We start from the raw sequence: 22,284 nt of genomic DNA on the forward strand, positions 1-22,284 counted from the left end.
AAAGTCCTGTTTGGCATAAGCTGTCCCAATTGGACAAAAAGAAGATTGATAGATCCATACAGATGCACTATTTGGATGTCATCAAATCTTATGAACAGCGCTGCAATTCATGTTCGCAGTTGCTAGAAAACTAGTAACAGCAATATCATAGACTGGAGTGTGAAGTTTCCGTACTGCTTCCATCTGAAATGTCAGTAGACTTGACCCATATTTCTTGTTTGAGAAAATTCAGCACTACGAACCAGTGCATTTTTTGCTGTAGGCATAACAAATAATCAGCTATCTCATATATGAGTAATGGAGACTTGGTATCGCTGTAGAATTCATTTCTTCTTTATAAACACTGGTGTATAAACAATTTGCAGTCCTTGAATTTATGCCCGTAACAAACAAAATGTTGCATGTGTAGTATGTTGCATCACTATCTCTTGTCTATGTCCTAGATGAATTGGAATCTAAGTTTTCTTTATCCCCTGAAATAAGCCCAAGTCTCAGATAGACAGTTACCTTGCTATTACGCCATCGATATAGTGCTTATCGGTTACAGCATGAGGTAATGTATGACTTCCAATATTTACGTACATTTTTATTAAACTTAAGTTTTACACACAACATGATTGTATCGTTCACTTTTCATTTGTATGTAATCATGGTTCTCATTGCATAATCTACAGTTTATTGCTGAATAGTCCTAATAAACAACCGTGACATGATTGTGATATGATTGTTGATTGAGTTAACATGTCACACTAAATATCCTTTGATCTGTGAAACGCACTACATGCGTGAACCACAAGCCAATCTCATGTTCTTAATTACATATAATCCAATTAGAGGCAAGAGTGTTAAACTCACCTGCCAAACTGAATACACACAGCATATTGTTGTCACAACATGGCGGTCATTACCTTTTGAATTGGATTAAATAACCTTCAGAACTAATAGATGTAGCTTCACATAGGGTACTGTATATAAAGGGAAGTATTATGTCAATTCCATTCAAACTTCAACATGACAAGAGCAAACATAGTGTAAGAAAAGTTACATGTAGTTAAGAAAGTTTTGTTTGTTTGATGTTTATTGCTGCACTCACCAATATTCCAGCTGCATGACGGCGGTCTGTAAATAATCGAGTCTGGACCAGACAATAAAGTGATTGACATCATGCACATCGATCCACGCAATTGGGATCGATGACATGCATCAACCAAGTCGGTGAACCTAACCACCTGATCACACTCATCACCACCTCTTATGACAAGCATATGACGACTTAGAAGGATTTACAGAAACAGACATCACTAATACGGATGCCAAGTACTGGGACTATGTCAGCGTAAATATTGTGTGGGTCTGTCATCATAGTAATATTGGGAAAAGGAGAAAAGACGTCTCCCCGGAGCTGGCGTTAGAATGAAATCCGGAAGACAAGTTTCTAAATCGGTAAAACACACCCAGGTTCATAGGGCAGTGGCAAACATGGAGAAATCAATTTTGTATTTTCCAAAAGATATATTTGTGTCAGTCGCCTATCAGCACTTTGTTTAAAACTGCAATATTCCAGCAATATCACGGCGGCGGACACCACAAATGGGCTTCACACATTGTACCCATGTCGGGAATCAAACCCAGGTCTTCGGAGTGACGAGCAAATGCTTTAACCACGAGGCTACCCGACCGCCCCAAATTAAGTTAAGAACAAAGCACATTTGAGATCACACAAATCTTGCTAAAATGTATACATGTATTATGCTAGCGAATGGTAACTTTTCGCTTCCTAGTTACCGTTAATGTGCATGTAAGCTCCAAACATGGATATAAGGAAGCACTTGTCCACTATTTTCTGTGCATGTTTCAGTGGTGCAAAGAGGTTAGTTACCACATATGCGTATAGGTTGTCTTCAGGAAAAAACAGCTGCAAATTTAGTGGAGCCAAGGGAATTTTTGATCTTCACAAAGGTACAGAAGACAACATTGCAGCAACTTGATGAAGATAATAATAATCCAAATAATTACAATCCTGCAAAGAAGACCGCTGATGATGCTGATAAGAACGTAAACATTGGCTTGAGGAATGCCTTTACCAGTTGGCTACTTTGCAGAAATGCTTCACCTTGACAATTCTTTTTTTTTTATATAACTGCAGTCCGATGACTTATACTAGTGTTTTATTACTTTGTGAAACCAAATATCACATTCCAAATGCAAATGTAACTATTTGCCTCCTTGAAAAAAAGTTGACTCCTTGGGTAAAACATTTTCTGTGAGGCCTGTGGGGTTGATCAGTCGATCCATGTCGATGCCGATCTTTAGGAGAGGGGAATCGATGTCGAATGTTAAATCCAAGTTGATATCGATCCCTAATATGGATGTCAAATGGTAGAACCCTTTCAATAGGTTGATCCCCATGAGAGGGTATCAATGTTGATTGGTGGAATCATGTCGATCAGACGATCCCTGTCGATGTCAATCCCTAGGAGAGGGGTAGCTAAGGCAATCGGTAGAACCATGTCGAGCCCTTGGTGATTGTCTAACAAGTGAGCGTCATATGCAGAAAATGTGAGTTTACCATTGTCTCATGTAGGACATACTTGCTTATCCATAATAACCTTTGCAGTTGACTTTGTTGAGACAGACTAAAAACAAAAATATAATTCTCTTCAATTCAAACATGTCTCTACACCAAGGTGATTAGAAAGAGAATGAGTATGCTGGGGACACCATGTGATCAGGTTGCACAGGATTCAGGTAGTGTTTTAATCCATTGCTTAAGGTGTTGGGGTTTGGTGTTTTCATGAAGCTGCTAACTTGTTTTAGGATCGATTCCAGACCAGGATTGAAGAAGGATGAACTGTATCGTGTGAGATAGGATAAGTTAAACATTTATATTGGAGAGAACGACATTCTTTGTTGATGTATTTAAATATTTTAACATTCTGATAAAGAAATATTATGTCCTTGCATTCAATTTTAAAACAACAGAAATGAGTGTGATTACACACCACTCATCACCCATCATTCATTGGTGCCCAAGACCTTTTGTCACCTTAAGAATGAGGAAGCGAGTGAGTGAGTATGCTTTTTCGTTGCCTTAAGCAATATTTGAACAATATCATGGCAGGGGACACTAAAAATGGGCTTTTACACATTCCACCCATGTGGGAATAGAACTCAGGTATTTGGCGTGATGAGTGAAAGTTTTAACCACTTGGCTACCCCACTGTTCCCATTGTAATGATTGATTGGTGACATGAATGGCATGCACTCCCACCGGCTTGTAAAATACCTGCCACAGACTGTAGATCTCTTGCCCAACACTCTCTTCCACCAGACTGCAGATGTGTTTCATGGCTGTCTGAAATGCAATTACAATGTAAATCGAAGGTCTCCAGGGTTATGTTTATGGGTTGCATAACAGTAGCGAGAGAACTCCTGAAAAGTGCCTTCTCAGAAAATTGAGCCATATGGCTCTCTACCTTTGTATCTGTCATTTCTTGAATAATTTCAACATAGAGGTCATATAACGCCTAACTTTTGAGAGGAGGTGGGGGAGGGATTATGGAAATTGACCTCATAATTTAGGTTGGTAGGTTGAATAAAATAAAAATAAATATAAATGCAATATTCCAATACATTATTTCTATTTCTTCTCGTGACTCATCATAGTTTGTTGTGACTCTTAGTGTTAAAGATACATTTTCTTCAGGGTTTAATTATAGTATTATAAATAGTATATTTATATTCATAGCGACAATAAATGAGGTCAAGTACTTTCTGAGGAGAGGACAGTGCAAAGCATTGCATTTTAAGAAAACGTAAAGGTCAAAACAAAGTCAAACTTTTCAGGAGCCAATGCAAAATGTAAGAAAACGATGCAAATCAAAGTTTGTTACACCTTTGTTTTCATGTCTATTTTCATATTTGACAATGTTTTACAGAAACTACACATGTTGAAGGGGATTATGCTTTGAATTTGCTTGGTAAGCCAAAACATCACCACTCACAAGAAATAGAGTATCTACACATCCGAACTGACGTATACAATTTAGTCCTGTTATTACACTATCTGGTCATAAAAAGTGTTCAGTATATTTTGGCTTTATGTTAATAACACATTTCATTAATTTTATTAAAGATTTCACATACATTCACAACAGTGTGCATATTAATTTCATGTGAACTGATAGGCATATCACACCATTCACCATTAGGCTAAAACAAATAATAGTCTTGGTTCTCAGGCACCGCCCGCATCATCATAAAGTCTGCCGCACATTCTGTTTTTATTGCCATTTTAAATTTTTTTTGGAAGAATCCTTATATGCAATCCGATATAGTTTCACCTTACATGGGCACTGCTTTACTGTGTTGTGTTATACTCATGGCGGCAATAAGAGTTTATATGCTTGTTTAAGTAGGGAGGCCCTTTCCCAGGTTGATGGTACACAACTGTTTATTTGGTTACTTACTAGTTTGAACAAGCAAAAAAACCAAAACACTGCATGCCTGCACTTTTTTTAAAGTCATTGCCTGATAACAAATTGTTTTATTATTTTAAGCCTTACTTAAAGCAACCATGAGCAGATAACTACTAGTGATGCCTAACGATCCTTAGTTGTAAGGGAATGATTACATACCTCGGGAATGGCATATTTGACTCATAAAAAGTCATAGTTGTTGTTATTTGATTGTTGAATGTCATATATTATTTTCACGATCACTAAAAAAAGGGAAAAAAGGTGCTCTGCGGGATGGACGTTGAAGGAAATGGAGCTTGTAGCCTCTTTTTACAACTTTGAGCAGCCAGCCATAGTCCATGATTGACTATGAATTTTCAGCGTAGAGAATCATACGCCCCCCTACTGGCTTTGAGGTTGGCGTTGTGTTGAAAACCAGTCGTCTGCAATCAATGTCCGTCAGAAAAGCAAGGTCAACAGGATTTTGAGAAATATGCTGATCTTGATATAAGTCATGTTAGCCTTGGGACATGCTGATCTGTCTTTCCAGCCTGGGGCGAGGATCTCGCTGAACTTGATAATTGGGCCAATGGCTGAATGTTTATGTATCCTCGAGGCCAGGCTGATGGTAGAATTCTGGAAAATATCATTTGTAGTCCGGAGGATCTCTTCATAGATAGAGTGTAGTCTTCTATTGAAGAACTGTAGACCTGTGATGGGCTGCAACAGAATGCTTTTTGTCAGCAGCTCTGGGATGTTCTGAAGTATCTGCTGTATGAGATGCGTGAGAAGAAACTGGGCAATATTCCAACTTAATGATGGAAATAGTCTGGACAAGACAATCCATTAATTGATCTTATGAACAACTATTCACCATCAACCAAGTCACTGAGCCTCTGTATGACAAAGGTTGCTATGGACCAGTTCTTACCCAAATTCTCCATGGGACACCTTTATGGAGTACAGTAGAACATGGATATAATGAACTACAAGGGACCGGAGAAATCAGTTCATTATGTACATTGTTTGTCATATACATTTTTGCTCAGAAACGTCTCCCATCTTGGATAAAATAAAACACAAAATTTGTTATTGCAGCATTGATTTGTATTAGCAGTGATCACTTTATAGCATTCAATTAATAACATTTCATAATATTCCTTTAATACCATCAAATACATAACATTTATAGAACATTGTTCATCATATATGTAAAGCATTTCACTTACATATGGGAAGACGTGTAGTTGGTGTGTTTCATTTGTGAAATTGCCTCGTTGAGTTCAGCCAAAGTATCAAATGATTTCATCTCAGTTGACTTTTGTGCACTCAGGAAAATCTTTAGTGTTTCAAGAGCCTTACTGGCATCGTAAAATAGTGTGTTGCTGGTTCCACACAGTCGATCCCGTCTTGCGTGTTTTCATCATCGGAATCTGCTTGACTGAACTGCGTCTATGTGCTCTTGGAGAGTCTCTTCAGTTGGAATGTCTGACACCTTCTTCAACTCAGTCCAAATATCCCTCAAGTCTGATAACGGAATGTTGTCAGATTCGTCACTATCAGATTCAGCCGCCCAATTGGTCAACACAAAGCCACCTCTTCCGAAAAAAAGTTCTTGACTGATGTTGTAGTGACTTGCCGCCGTGCGCGGTAAACCATCTTGATTGCATTCAATATGGTTATCACATACTCTTGTTTCTTGTCATAACAGGATAGCATACTTGTCATCATCTGACGTTTTTAATGTTGTTTGAGATTGGCGATAACCCCCTGGTCCTTCAGTGGGATCTTGGATGTTGTGTTGGGTGGCAATAACACAAGTTAATTTTCATGACATTCGACACAGTAAGCAGTTGTCAACAAACAAAACAATCTTACGCTTGTGTTTGGCCATGCTCTCATCTAGATATGGAATCCAATCAGTGAATATTTCACCCGTCATCCAAGCTTTTGTGTTGGCATGGGAGATGACTGGCATACTTCTAACATTCTTAAAACAACAAGGTTTCTGAGATTTACCAACAACAAGCAATTTCAGTTTTTATGTGCCCGTCATATTTGCTGCTACTAACAGAGGTATTCTGTCCTTAGATTTCTTCCCCCACTACATTTCTCAGAATTCTCTAGGGTGTCAGTTTATAGAAAAGGCCAGGTTCATCAGCATTGAAAACGTTTTCTGGCTCATGTGTTTCAAGAAAACCTGGAATTTGAGAGGTCAATCAATCGTTGACAATGTTTGTGTCAACTGCTGCGCAATCGTCATGCGCAGATTTGGCTACGATCCCTGCCTCTGCTTAAAACGGTTGATCCACACAGTGTTACAAGTGTGCAAGTGCAAGTGAACTAACACTTTGACATAATCTCATGAAATTTGTTTTACAGACAAGATTGGTCCAATTACAGGTAAGATTAAAATAAAGCAAGTTTAACGAGGTTGAATTGTCATCGCTGTTTGTGTTGATTTGGTGCTGATTGCATATAGCCAATTGTCAGTGACACTTGATACTGAGTGAGATTTCTCAGTTCGGTATACACATTACTAATTAGTGGCATTTTGCCTTGTCAGGGATCAGATATCAATTCGCCATATATGTTAGTTCACTGTTGAGAGTTCATTATATATGTACATTTCATATGATAATATAGAGGATTGGGGATTTTGAAACAGTTTGTTGTACCCATTTGTTTGCTCGATCCGTGTTCGTGACATCCATATTCACTGTATTCCCCTTCTTCTGTCTGCGAACACGTTTATGGTATATCTCTTCATCTCCGCTGTATAATGCCCCCTGAAAAGTCCCCCCCAACCTGTCAATTGTATGTTGTAGCTTACCTTCTCCTTCTTATGTTTGTCCTCCTTGCTGATGCCATCCTGTGGTGTAATATCACCCACAATACACTCAGCCATGTCGTGAACTAGAGCAATCTTCATACACCTACATAAGAAGTTAATATCATGTAAATCTATGTAAATAAATTAACAAAGTGTGAAAATTCTGAATTAAATGAAATCTGTTTTTCAACCATATATTTTATCTACTACTTAACATCCATAACCATGTCTGAAACAAATCCATTCACTTTATCCTCCTCAGAACAAATTGAAATTGCAAAACAAGTGTCCATTGTGTGTTGCAATGAGCCTGATTTGTACAAAAATCTTGCATTTAATGGATTACAAAAAAATTTGATGCCAGGCATCAAGACGGCGGCAAACTCTGTGTTTGTCAAATACAATTTACAGTAAAATAATTTTCCCATAATACTTACTGTTGGAAATACTTTCAGTTTGCCACAATGAAACACTAGTTTTCAGACTTTGAACAGTTAGTAAATAACACATTTGGCTTTCCCTGTCAAATAACATGCTTAGCATATCTCCTGACCTGTCAAAGAAACACTCATGGACGCATCATTCAAGGAAACATTACCTTTGCCACGTCACTTAATGAGATAAACATTTAAGTTGACAAAAACAGCCAAAAAACTGTATTTATATCACTATGCTATATTTAAACAAAATAGTGCCATAGCAGCATATTACAACTGTTTCACAAAGGCAGTAAAGTCCTAATGATTAGAACAAAATATGATGCCATCATAAGGAGAACCATTCCTCAGTCTAGCAATTTCAGAGATGTGTACAGAGTATAAAACTGTATTACAGTAAATTTTGAGCTGTTTCTGAGGAGAACCGATATGTTTAAAGAGTGAGGAAAAGCATTTTGGAAAATTTAGCAGCATATTCAAACTGCACCGGTCAAATATACATTGAAGGTCAATATTTAAAATATCACCAAACCAGAACATATTTGTTGAGCCCCACTATCAAACACACATATACACACAAATTTAATTACATTTTGATAGAAAATGGCTGAGTAATGGTCATAAGAAGGTTTTGCTTTCAGTATGATCAAAGTGCAAAGGTCAAAATGCAAAGTATTGTAAAAAAAGGAATTTATATGTACTAACTACATATGTACCAAATTGCAGTAATATCTCAAAATAGCTATTTTAAATATGAGTCATGATGGTGCACACTGAAAATCAGATTCAAACGTCTTTAAAGAATTCAGGAGTCATCAGTGTTGGGAACAAGCATGTGAAGTTTCAGCTTCATTGGTTTCTGAGTAAATGAAGTTTACAATGTAAGGAAGTACATTTATGAGACAATGTGAGGGAATTGATCCAAAGTGCAAAGGTGAAAATATTTTCAATATGGCTGACGGTGATAATATTAAAACTTAGATTCAAACATCATAAAAAACAGAGCTGGATAAATAGTCTGTAGTTATAAATGTCAACAAAGAAAAACACTTAACAAATGTTGCTGTCAGCAGTCAAGTATTTTCTGCAAAATTCTATAGATTTGAACAAAATAAGATGCCCATCAAAAGAAGAAAATACAGTTCCTGTTAATGCTTATAGAGCCAAAAATGTGTTTGAGTGAATTTGAAAGAATGGTCAAAAGACAAACACTTGTGTTGAGTCTCAAACACCAATTTTCAGTACATTTTGAACAAAATTTGCTCAGTTATGCCCCTCAATAGGTTTTGCAATGTGGCTGTCATGGTGGCGATATGAAATAATTGAACTCAACAAATTTCAACAAATTCAGGTATCATTTCAGGTACCACCTTCATTGGTTCTTGAGTAGATGATGCTTACAGAACAAGGAAATGCTGTTTGTTTGTTGTTAAACACTACACTCATAAATATTCCAGCTATTATGATGACTGTCTGTAAATAATCGAGCCTAGACCACACAATCCTCAGACTGGCATCATGAGCATCGATCCACGCAATTGAGATACGATGACATGCATCAACCAAGTCAGCAGGCCTGACCACCCGATCCCGTTAGTCTCCTCTTAACAAGAAAATGCATTTTGAAAGAATTCAAGGGCATGGTCAGCACAAAGAACAAAGGAATGAAAAAAATTTTAAATGCCTAAAATGGAACATGTTAGTCAGCATTGTTGGGAACATGCACATGAAGTTTCAACTTCATTGTTCCAGTGGTTTCTAACGTCGTCAAAGAGATTGCATGACTTGACAGAAGTTTAGTTTATTTTCAGTCAGGTGAGCCTAAACCATGGAGTTTGGCATCCAATATGAATATGATATTCTTTTTTAAATTAAGTTTGAATTATTCTGCACCAAAACACTTTTTGTTTATGCTTTACTGCATTCTGCTAACCAGACAGTTTTAATTGACATGAAATCCATTGTACTCCAAAGTGTGACAAACATGTCTCACAGCTGTTTTAGGACACAGAGAAAGAATGTGTGTGCTACTGTAAATGACAGGTTACCATTGTATAATTGATAAACATAATTTGTATTCATATTTACATGTGTTATTGAAACTAGTAACATTTAAAATGTACGGCTTATGATCACAAATGAAATGTCTGGGCATCAAATTCTCAGTAAGATCCGCAAATCTGAAAACACATAAGTACAGATCATGATCATTTACCTAATCAGCATGATTAGTTACACGCTTATCATTTCAAACTGTAGGATGATAAATAATTATAAACTTCTTACTGTTGTCAAATGATATTAAAGTGATGTAACCTGTGTTTATCTAATCCTGCCCCAGGGTCTACAAGGAAAGACAGCACAGCCATTCTGTACATGTGGTCAGCAACACTCTCAGGACCCCCTCCAACACCAACTTTTTTCTGTACCCAGCCAGTACGACGTACATGCTGGAAAAAAATATAGATGCGTTTGCATGAAGGTGAAGACCCATTATACTGTGCCTGACAGCATGAAATTACATGATCAAACCTGCCATATCCCATTCTTAAGCCATGGTAAGTTTTCACTTACCACCCACTTTCATCTTTGTGTTTCTATTCAAAGGTTCATAGGCTGTGAATCAGTGCTGTTTGGTCAATGCTCAACGTTTAATCATCAAACACGTACAATGAGGATCACATTCAAATGAATTCAGTTGATTGATGCCGATACAAATGACTACGCATGCAGCTCAGCATTTGGGAAATAATGCCAAGAATCTTTATTATTCTCTGAGTAATCACAACCTTTGGATAAAATTACTCAATAAATCTAAAGCTTTTGTTGGTAAAAAAAAGCAGAATTTACATGTTTTTGAAGATTTCTGGTATCAGCAAGGATAATGAACTGACAATGCACATGACACTTTATCATAACAATGCATAATGAAGATATAATACCAGATTTTGAGTTCATACAGGTCAATATTGTCTAGACAAAAAAGATGTTTACCAAATAAATAAACTTTATCAATGGCATGGGCAGTTATTTCTACATCAATTGAATTACTTGTTGTAATATCCCCATTTCTTGTGCTTGCATCAATTATCAGGGTTCAGTAAGTACACTAGTTCATAAGACAGAAGTCAAGAAACATTATTCTGGACCAGTCATCTAAAAACAGATTTGGTCCAACTGACAAGTGTAAAATATGAAATGTTGGTTATCGCATTTATCTACCTTGGCTTTATTGGCAGGTATTTTGGAATACACAAATCATAAAAAATAGGTGTAATTGTTTCTATCTCTTATTCAAGTCAATATCTTTGTACGAAATCATGTTCAGCAATATTCACTGAATGATGATTAAGCTGAAGATATTAATGGTTCAGAATACTTGGATCTTTTTAAGCATCACAGCCACAAATATAAACCTGACTTCTCATCATATGGGCCCCGTTCCACAATGCGATCACAGCTGTACAACTGCTGTCATAAATCTTTGTTAAAGGATGGGAGTAACAATTGTCTTCACCTCATGATTGCTTTGTGGAATGGATCTCTGGTCCAGAAGTGACGAAATTCACAGTCTGCAGTCTTTTGACAATTATATAGTATACACAGTCATGTATAACACCATTCATTTCTTCCCTCAGAATGAATTAAGGTCATTTATTGGCCTGTTTCTCCATGTCTTGCACAACAGTAAAATGTCATTGAGTGATCCTTTCCATTATTTAATGTTACATCTGATCTTGCACCTGTCTGTTTGTTTGTTGTTTAATGCCACACTCAGCAATATTCCAGCTATATGATGGCGGTCTGTAAATAATTGAGTCTGGGCCAGACAATCTAGTGAATGACATCATAAGCATCGATCCACACAATTGGGATCGATGACATGCATCAACAAAGTCAGCGAGCCTGACCACCCGATCCTGTTAGTCGCCTATTACAACAAGCAGTCACCTTTTACGGCAAGCATGAAGACCTATTCTACCCTGAATCTTCACAGTTATCTGACCTTGCAATTCGGCAACTTCTGATCAACGTCAAGTCAGAAGTTTCTGATCTTGCAGTTCAGCAACTTCTGACTTGATGTTTCTTTGCGATGTTTGATCTTTTGGTCTCTATACTGTACACCAGAACCACACACCTGCATAACCTAGTAAAGAACATTCCTGTAAATGTTTCATAGAGCAACAGTGTTACAGTACCATTGACCAACACCAATTTTTTCATTACTGGAACTTACTGGAACTTTCTGGATATTTTAATATTTGTCTACTTATCCTGCATTACTCCTTAATGCACCTGACATCTCTGACAGAGAGGAAGAGAGTGTGAGGTCTTGTTGAAGAAGAGGTTGTTTCAACAAGCTGAGAGGCCAACCCCATCACACAGCTCCAAAGTGACCACGGACATGATGATGTCATGGATCAGCACATTACTGCTAAAAACCAGAACATCTGAAGGCATTGTGTGAAGGCATTGTCCAGAGGCAGCTCTGTAGCATGTAGCCTCCTTGTCATAGGTGACACCAGAGGGGTCGCAAGGCCGGCTCTGAATATGTGGAGGCATCAATGGTGCTTAGTAGCAGCGACCTGCTGCCCCAAAAGGACTTGGAAGTCTGCATAATGGGGTGACTTCAACTCGTTGACCATCCATTCCAACAGAAGTGCCTGGTAAAATCCCAGTAAAGGAGCAAGGTTAATGAATCCGGGTTTTTCAGAAGACAATCATCTATGTAGGATTCGAACCGAATGTTCCTCAGGTGGAGGCAGGTGGCCACTGGCTTGGTAATGCGGGTAAATAGCCACGGGGTCGCGCTGAAGTGCCAAATGGGAGGATCACCCATTGGTAGTGGGCAGCACTGAATTGGAATCTGAGGAATCGGTGAGCCCTGGGATGGATAGGTACATGCAGGTACGCATCCTCCAGCTCAATACTGATCAGGGAATCATTGGCATTGATTATGGTTCTGAGCAGTCTCAAGGTTTTCATTCAGAAGAATGGCAGAGGCTCTGGATAATGATTGTTGAAAATTAATTTTTTTATTATTTAAATCTGTATTCACATTTCAAATAAAATACAATGTTTAACATTTCAACAATTATACAAATCAAAATCCACTCTCTTAACATCAAACATTCAAAACATATTGCAAACATAGACAATCATAAAATATGATATCATACCAATATTCTTTGCTAGGATTGAAAAGTCTGTGGAAGGAAGATCAGAACTGAAAGAAAGCTGTATAATTGCAATTTGAGGATGCAATTAATTTGGTTATATTGTAGTATCTAATAGTCTCTTTACAGAAATCAAGTCTTCCTACCACAGATGTTGTTGCCTGTCTTTCAGGGAGGAGCACTGAGCATGGTAGCTGCCAGTCCTGTTGAGCTAAGTTCTGGGAGACATGTTCTAGTGCCTCTAGGGGCTTAATCTCATGCATAACTCGAGACCCGGAAATGTGTGTCCAATATCTGGCCATTAAACAGAACTCGCAGACCAGGGCTGACGAAGGAGTCTGCGTTTGAAAACCCAGTTGGTAAGGGCCAGGTATCCCAGATGGCAAGTGGTGGTAATTTTTTCCTCATGTGGTCGATCTGCATCTCTTGATAATATATAACTGCCTGGAGATGATAAACTCAGTTGACATTTGTCTCCGTCAGATCCTGGTCTGTGGCCCGAGATGAGGAAGCCTGAACAGACAATGGCTTCTAATCTCTGTCTCACTGAACGCCATCCGGGTATCAGTGATCTGACCTGAGTGGTCAGCTTCGAGGACCCCATGATTCAAAGAAGGTCCTTGTCCAAATCAAGAGCAATGTCTGCCACCTCAAAGGCATGGATGGGGCAGTCCTTCTTCTTGAACCTGCAATGAGTGAGAGCAGAGCCAGCGCAGTGACCGTATCCTTGAGCATAGGATCTGGAGGAATGGAGGTGGGCTGTGACCATATGGTGTCGTTCTTGACAACTCTCGCACCTGAAGAAGGCACTACCGCAGCAATTTGGTCCGCCATCCAGTCAGGTATCTGAGAGAAGCTCAGATGTCTGTCCCTCTCAGGTGACATCTCATAATGAGGTACATACACAGTCCTACTGATGAGTGATAACCGTATGAACAATGGACAGGTGAGTGGCTCCTGGATAGGCGCTTGGATCTAGAGGACTTGGAACTTCGCCTGTATTCCACTGCCTCCTCTGCCTACCAAGGTGCTGAGCACCTTCTTTCACCTCCACTTTCTCCGCTGTCCCAGGCACCTCTGACATCTTTGATATCAGCGTTGGCACCTCCTTCTGCGCCTGCGCCTGCTGTTCAACAGGGTTGTGGTCTTCTTTCTCGGCCTGGCTTCCAGCCAGCGGCTTCAGCATACTCACAGATGGTGTCCAACATTCAGGCAAGTAAATTTTCATTGACATTGCTGGCACTGTACTGGATAAAAGTAAACAAAATAATGTAATGACTTGTTATCACGGTTTTGGGAGCAACTACTAATAAATTTGTGAAATTGTGATTTAGGTTATATAAGAATTTATGGTCGTAAGCAGCAAGCTAGTGTGACATTGAATATGACCAAAAAAACATCCAAGGAATTAGTAAAATCTAAATATACTGTGTCAAATTAAAAACTTCACATTTTTAAAAGAAATCCCATATATGATATACAACGGACAAATGTATCAGAGAAGGTAATTTTTAATCATTAATGTCCAAAGAAGGATTTTAATTAACGGTGGTAACCATAATTCGTTCCAAGCACCTACGGTATTCAGTAATAACATCAACAGTTTCAATCATAAGTCCCAAGCATGAGAATCTGATGGCACACAAGTTCAGTAGGGTGTATGGCCACCATGTGCGTTGACAACTGCCACAAAAACGCCTCCGCATTGACCTTGTGATGCTTGTGAACACATGATTGGGAAGACGACGCCATTGTTGCTGCAAAATGGTGCCAAGATCTTGCAAATTTTGTGGTTGGTTCTGGAGAGTGCGCAGACTTCTGCCAAGAGCATCCCAGACGTGTTCGATGGGACTGAGGTTGGGAGACCTTGACGGCCAGTCCATGACGTTGACTCCCACATTCTGAAGGAAATTCCTTGTCAAAATTGCTGGGGTCTGGCATTGTCGTGTTGGAAGATCAAACCGGGTCCATGTGCTGCCATAAAAGGCAGAAGTTCTGGTGCCAGTTCCTGGTTGTGATAAGCAGTAGCGTTGAGGTTGCCACGGATGACAAGAAGCCAGAAAGCACCCCACACCATGACACTTCCGCCTCGAAATCTGTCAACTTCCTGTACACAACACTGGGCATAACGTTCATGACGGCACCTCCACACCCTCGCCCTACCATCAGCAAATCGAAGATTAAATCGGGATTCATCACTGAAGACGACTTGATTCCAATTCCTCTGAGTCCATCGTAAGTGTCGCTGTGCCCACAATTGACGATGACATAGGCCCGAGTCAGAATAGGCCCGCAGTATGGCCGTCGTGCTTGAAGGTGAGCAGTTCTCAGACGGTTTCGAACAGTTAGCGCACTCAGTCTACCCCTAAACAGTTCATTTCTGGTTGATGTAGCCGTCAAAAATCGGTTACCGTGGTGGTACCCGTTTGCTGTAGACGCGTCTGTAAATCATAAACAGTCCGTCGACTACAACCCAACGTCCTTTCGACTTCAGCTACGGACGTTCCCCTCTGCAACATGCCGATGGCACGTTCACGTTGCACATTTGAAAGACATGGCATGACAAATGGCCGTAAAGACTTTTGTTTTCTTGTGTTATTCTTTTTTGTTAATGACTGCTAACAAGTATGGCTGAAAACATGTGCAGTATTATGGCCACGTGACCAGTTGCACGTAAAAAAACACTTTTGCCACAATAGTGCTGTGAACATGATTTTGATCGATTCACCTGCACAAAAACGGGTGTTATCGGAAAACAATACGTGGCCATTACTGTCTAAATACACAATAAGGGCCCACAATGATAACTGGTCAAAATGTTAAAATTTTAGGATTGTGAAGTTTTTAATTTGGTTCAGTATATTTTTTATGTCTGTACACTTATCCTGCATTACTCCTCAATGCATTTACTGCTATCTTTAGACAGAAAAACAGAAGCTGTGTGAGGTCTAACTGAAAAAGAAAAACACAGCACCCACATGACCACAGAAGTGATGACCGCAACATCTGAAGACATCGTGGGGAGGCAGCTTTGCGACGGGTAGGCTTTTAGACATAGTCATGCAGGATCATTATACATATGTAAAAAATATTTAGATTTAGATATCCTGCATTATCCTGCATCCATTTAGGACGGTACGGAGGTGGGCATACCTTCAGATGTAATCCATAAAAAAAACCAATTAAGTCCAAGGTAAAGGACCAGTAATAGAAAATAGTGTACGCTAAGGTCTAAAAACTGACTTACCAAGCCAATGCTTAGGCACAAAACTGCCGCTGCCCTTGCTGAATAACCCTTAGCACTTAAAGCTCTTTTGATATGCACAAAAACCTGCCTGGTGCTGTGTGTTGCAACCGGCTGCGTGGATGTATCAGGAGGTTCAGACACTCTGGTAGTTTCAGTGGATCTCTTTCTGCAAGATTTATAGGTCCACAAACTATCTTCAGTCCAGCCAGCAAGGCGCGATCAAAATCGGAGCGGCGCTCTTGGTTGCCCTGATCTTCTGTATCACCCCGGGGGAAGAAGTACAGGAGGTAGAAAGTTCTGGACCTGGAAGTTCTGGTGTGTCTTGCCTGGATAGAGCGTCTGCTTCGATGTTCTTACACCATGATATATGCTGAACCAGGAACTGCAGGCCCACGTGATCCACCAGATAGAAAAATCGGAACATCTTCCGTAGCAAGGAGCGAGAGGGTGTTTTCACCAGGTTTCATAGACACCAAACCACCATGATGTTGTCGGTGGAGATGGCAAGTTGGGTGTTCCAGAGGCGCTCCTGCCAGTGTGATATTGACAGGATGAGCACCTCCAACTCCAGGTGGTTTATGTGCCATGTGCACTACACGTTAGACCATTGCCCTAAGCCGCCTAGCCCTCTATATGTGCACCCCAACCCTGAAGAGAGACTTCTACAAACAGGTGTGACGTTGGTGACAGCTCTGTTAAGGAGACTCCTTCTAAGATGTCCGACTCTACCGTCAACCAATGACGAGATGAGACCCGATGTGAGGCAGTAGAGCGATGGATACGCAAGGACAGGTCCTTCGGTCTTAGGTCCGGACATCTGATGTAGTGTGAGGGGTTGTTGAAACGTAGACAGAGGTCAAGTATCTTGATCCACCTTTGCCGTGGAAATGTTAGAGGTGCAAGTCTGTCTGAAACAGGCCTCCTATGAACTGCAGTCGGTATGATGGGGTGAGGTCAGATTCCACCTCGTTGACTATCCATCTCAGCTGATGGTGTACTACCTGATAAAATCTCAGTGAAGGAACAGGGTCACCGAATCAGGATGGTTAGATGCCAAATGGGAGGACTGACCATTGGTAGTGGACAGCATTGAATTTGTATCTGAAGAACCGGCAGTTGCTGGGATGGATAAGTACATACTGATAATAACAGGCCGATTAATATTGTCATGTTGTTTACACAAACATTTTCAAGATGTTTGTGCATAGTGATCGTGTTGGTAGTAGGGGCTTAATTCCTTTGTTTTCGAGAGATTGGTTTAATAAACTGGAGAAGCCTGTGAGTTAGTGATGGTCATTCAATGTGTTCATAGTTTATTTTATTCAATTGGATTAACATTCAATAGTGGTATAAAGTGGGAATAAAAGTTGGTATATTTTTACTGACTGACATTCTCATCATGAGTTTGAAACGAAAACACCATGCTTACGATGCTGAATACAAACTGCGAGTCTTCGCTCTAGCTGATATATTTTATCACGGGTTCATAATTCTATATACACCAATTTACAAAATGGCGCTTCGTTGTTGATGGCAACATATAACAATCATTATGAGATTAAAAAAAGACAAGAGAAACAGCTTCCCACATTATGATAGTGGATGACTGGTTTGTTAAATCTTTATTAGAAATAATAATGACTTTTTCAATATAATTACAACGTTTTTCATCTTATATTTTTGAATATCTGCGAGTACCGGCTTATGTCTTGCAGTCCGACTTAGCAGTGTTTTTTGCTTTTCACTTCCTGGTTCGGCTTATCTGCGGGTCATATAATTTTCTTTCGTATTTCAATGGTCAAGTTAACACCTCGGCTTATCTACGCGGTCATATACGGTACATGCAGGTACGCATCCTGCAGGTTGAGACTGATCAGGGAATGGTTGGCATTGATTCTGGCCCTGAGCAGTCTCAAATGGTCATGCAGAAATATGTCAGCCGTTCTAGGTATCGATCGGTGTAGATGGCAAGATTGTGTATCATCCTCTGTGTCAACTTCTGTCTGTGTCCTTCTTGAGGACGAGGAAGATTGGTGAGTAGAAGCGTGGTGTTATGGCCGGGTCATGCACAATCTTGATGGCCTTCTTGGACAACTGGATGTTGATGTGACGCCGACCCATGACCTCGCTAAGGTATTGGAGGATATATCAGAAGTGCAGGAGGCACAGCAGACCTTTGGGACAGCTGTAGGCGCTGGCTGAAGTGTAGGCGCTGGCTGAAGTGTAGGCGCTGGCTGAAGTGTAGGTGCTGGCTGAAGTGTAGGCCAAACCTACGGGTAGATCTGAGGCGCCATGGACAGCTGAAGCATTGACTGCATAAAAACATGCGTCCAGGCAGGGTCCATAAACGGTGTAGGCAGGGACTGAAGAGGCATCTGCTGGAAACCAGGAGGTGCTGAGAATCCATGACATGAGTGAGTGTGATCGGCTTTCCAGCCAAGGTGGATGGCTAGGGGGTAGCAGGGGTCTTCGGTTCAGTGGAAACCCGAGAGTCCCAACATTCTGACAACATGTTTTCAGGACACCTGCTGGTACTTGTTGAAACTCGGCAGTGATGAGGGGGAGCAAAAAGAACACTTTCTCTCTGCTGAGCACAAGTTAGTACAGTCTTAGCACAAGGGGTGTGGATCCTTCATCTACAGTTGCCTGACCATCAGAGCAATGAGCGAGCATAAATCTGTATTTATGTCAAAGTTGCAATCACAACATGTACCCAACAAGGGGATAATATACTGATTCAAAACCAACATTTACTGTGATTATAATATTATATTTTATACAATAAAGTTAAAAAATCCACCTTCATAACCAATAATTGGTTGATAGAAGGTAATAGAAACAATGAACAAGGAACATGACCATGTAAAAGATTCAAGATGGCAGATTTGAACAACAAAGCACATGTAAAATTACTGTGGTAAAAAACCACTAACATGTGCAAAATATTAATGCTATCGCAAAATGAGTAGAATGAGAAGACACCAACCAGAAGAAGGTAGACAATCACAAATAACACATCAAATAATGAACAACCAAAAAGGATGAACACAATTAGCTATCATCCAGGTGACAAGCAGTGATGTGCAGATATGTGACGTCATCACTGCCGTGGTCATGTGGGTGCTGTGTGATGTGTCTGCCTTACAACAGGTTGGAACAACTTCATTTTCAGCTGAACCTCACACAGCTTTTCTGTCAAAATGTCTGATGACATCACATAACTGAACTTCGAAGGGAGGCAGCGAAGGGAGGGCCCTCAGATGTAGTTATGCAGGATAAATATACAAATGTAAAAAAATATTTATATTTTACTAAACTTTTTAACTTATCCTGCATTACTCCTTAATGCATCTTTATCCGACAGTATGGCAGATGGGCATACCTTCAGATGTGATCCTTAATAATCCCTCGTCAAAGATGAATCAGCACCTCATCCAAGTGATGACCGGAAAATTCAAGACCATTGCTGTCAGAAGGATATGAGAGCAGAAATGCAACAGGAGAACCTGAACAGGTGTCAGAAATAGAATGAGTCAGGTAGCCAAAAACTAGAACCGTGAATGCAGAACACAGTAGAGCCCTCTTATCTGGGGTGATAAACACCAGAGAGTTCAATGGGCCCGGATTGGGGTATCGGAGAATCAGCAGCGTTCGGGATTGGTGACCTGTTTGGCTACCACCAGGGGGCCAAAGCTGTGGATGCTGGTGATTTCTTTCAAGACTACGTCACCGAGGTAGTGGCTGGTGGAGACGATGTCGGATCGCCAAAAGCAGCTTTCCATGATTGATTTGATGAAGCAGTTACTATGAACAGCCATGGTAGATGCGACTGTGCTGTGTGTGTGTGGTGGTGGTGGTGGGGGGGGGGGGGGGGGGGGGGGGGTTCCCAATCCAGCAGCTTTATAAGCTTGTAGGATGACTGCTCAGATCCACATGGAAATATTATTCCGGCTGACCTCTGTCTGCAATGAAGGGGAGACAGGCAGGAAAAGGCAGTCTTTGATCATCTCATCCCTCATAAGAAAAGCTCCTGGTCTTTTGGCTGAGCAAAACGACTGAAAAGAGCATCACTTGTCTTCATACATTCCCAATGTAGACGGACGATAGGTTAAAGCTATAGCCTTTGTTGCTCTAGCTGAGTAGCCTTTGGCTCCGAGGGCTTTCTGCTGATGTGCCAGGTGTGCAGATGAAACCTGGCAGGGTTTGGGTTGGCAATCTGCTGTGTGGGTGTAACAGGAGGTTGGGCCAGAGCGGAAGTTCTAGGGGGTTGTCTCTGGTGAGGTCTGGGAGGTTGACAAACCAACTTCTCTACAGCCAATGACCAAAATCAGTGTCAGGTACCGAGTGGCATGGATCTTTTGAAGAACCCTGGAGGCGGAAAAGCTTATGCGCTTAATCCTTCCCAGGGAACACTGAGGGCGTCGACTGCTACTGCCGATGGATCAGGCACCGGTGAGATGTCGTTCAGCTGGCAGTTCTGGTCGTGGCAAACAGATCGATGTTGGCGGAGTCAATCTTTTCAATGTTGGGGGAGTCAATCTTTTGGCAGATCATGCTGAACTTGTCAGGGTGGAGCTGCCACTCAGTGGGAGTAGTAGTTGGCATTTAGGGTATGGAGCTGAGGTGAGAAGACCTCAGAGCACCTGCCATTGGCAAAGAGTTCCAAGGCTGATGCAGGGCAGGACGCAGGTGGGTGAGAAAAAATCTGCCGATGAACTGCAGACAGAAGGGCAGAGTCAGCTCCGAATTGATCTGGTAGACGATCCATCCCAGCTAATGGAACTGTTGGAGGGCAAAATCCCTGTGGCAAAGAAAAATATTTCGAGTCCCAATGGTTCGGGAGACAGTTTTCTATGTAGGACTTGAAGTTGGCGTTCCCAAGGTGCAGGTAGGCGTCCACAGGCTTGGTGATCTGTGTGAAAAGCCATGGGGCCATGGAAATTCCAACGATAATGGTCATGGGATATCATTGAAAAAGAACCTGAGGAACCGCCTGTCGCTGGGCACATGCAGGTAGGCATCCTGTATGTCAAGGCTGATCAGGGAATCGTCTGTGTTGATTGTTGTCCTTGAGCAGTCTCAGTGTTGTCATCCGGGACTAGGGAGGACATTCCAGGTATCGCCGATTGAAGATAGAGAGGTTGTGGATCATGCATAGTTTGTTGGAGCCCTTCTTTGAGACAAGAAACAAGGGGGAGTAGAATCCCAGAGTCTGGACCGGTTTGCGGACAACCTCTATAGCCTCCTTGCGAAACAGGGTGTTGACGCTATCACACAGGAACTGATGTTGATATGGGGAGTATGCAACTGTCAGTGGGGAAGACGTCAGAGGTAAGTGTAGTAACAACGGCAGACGGTACTCCTGACAGAAGACGTTGGTAACAAACGGGTCCTCTAGGATGATCCAGTTTTGACCAAACCAGCCCAGTTTCCCGCCTTTGTGCGTACTGGTGAACGGAATGACTGGGGTGGGAGGTCCATGATTGTTGCAGGATAGATTTCTTGAATTAGGAATCCCATTCCCAAGAGTACCCAAGACATCTGGTAGCAGTTATTCCCGCCAGAGTGGCCTGGAAGTGGTTCTGCAAAAAGGTTGATCTGTCAGAGCTTGAAAGACATTACAGTTTGCAGGTGGTTGATTCACTGGGACTGGTCGATAGCTCTGAAGGAGGAAGTGAGTGTCAAGAGAGGTTTGAGTGATGAACGGAGCTCCGAATCCACAAAGGCAAGACGGGTATCTGGCATGCAAATTGTGGTAGATTTGGACGATGCAGGTCATCAAGGTGAGCTCCATTAGCTATGTTGAAAGTGTGGACTAGTATGTCATCTCGACAAAAACGAGGTGCCTTGAATGACAGATTGAGAGAGAGCTTTGCGGGAAGGGAACGACGGAGTAGAAGAGGCACCGGAACCCACAAGAGAGGAGCCGTAAGGTGAGTAGTCACAGAGGCTTCTAGTGGGGCCGGCATAGCAGGAGACACTGCCAGCACCGCTGTGGCTGGTGCCAGAGATGCTGTTGTTGGAGGCACCGCAGGTGCCAGTCTGTTGAAACAAGGACTGCAGGAAGGAAGGCGGGAGAATGTACTGCTGAGACGTCGATTACAAAGTTAATGATGATCAGGGACACTGAAAA

General features: G+C 41.2%; 1 protein-coding gene across 4 annotated transcripts in view; it reads right to left on the reverse strand.

Annotated features, from left to right (window-relative positions):
• The window catches only part of LOC124124464 (5'-deoxynucleotidase HDDC2-like), a 157,484-nt gene that overhangs the window by 130,443 nt on the left and 4,757 nt on the right, over positions 1-22,284 (reverse strand). For all 4 annotated transcript variants that reach the window (XR_007221519.1, XM_046487639.2, XM_046487641.2 and 1 more), the window contains exons 2-4: positions 10,044-10,177; positions 7,291-7,393; positions 3,287-3,355 (exon numbers count right to left, since the gene is read on the reverse strand). Coding sequence is in view for 3 of the 4 variants with exons in the window: in XM_046487639.2 (XP_046343595.1) it covers positions 3,287-3,355; positions 7,291-7,393; positions 10,044-10,177 (306 nt within the window). In the remaining variant the exon portion in view is untranslated. The remainder of the gene's footprint in view (positions 1-3,286; positions 3,356-7,290; positions 7,394-10,043; positions 10,178-22,284) is intronic.

The sequence above is a fragment of the Haliotis rufescens genome, unplaced genomic scaffold, assembly GCF_023055435.1.
Source record: "Haliotis rufescens isolate VD_foot unplaced genomic scaffold, xgHalRufe1.0.p SCAF_1, whole genome shotgun sequence".
NCBI lineage: Eukaryota > Metazoa > Mollusca > Gastropoda > Lepetellida > Haliotidae > Haliotis > Haliotis rufescens.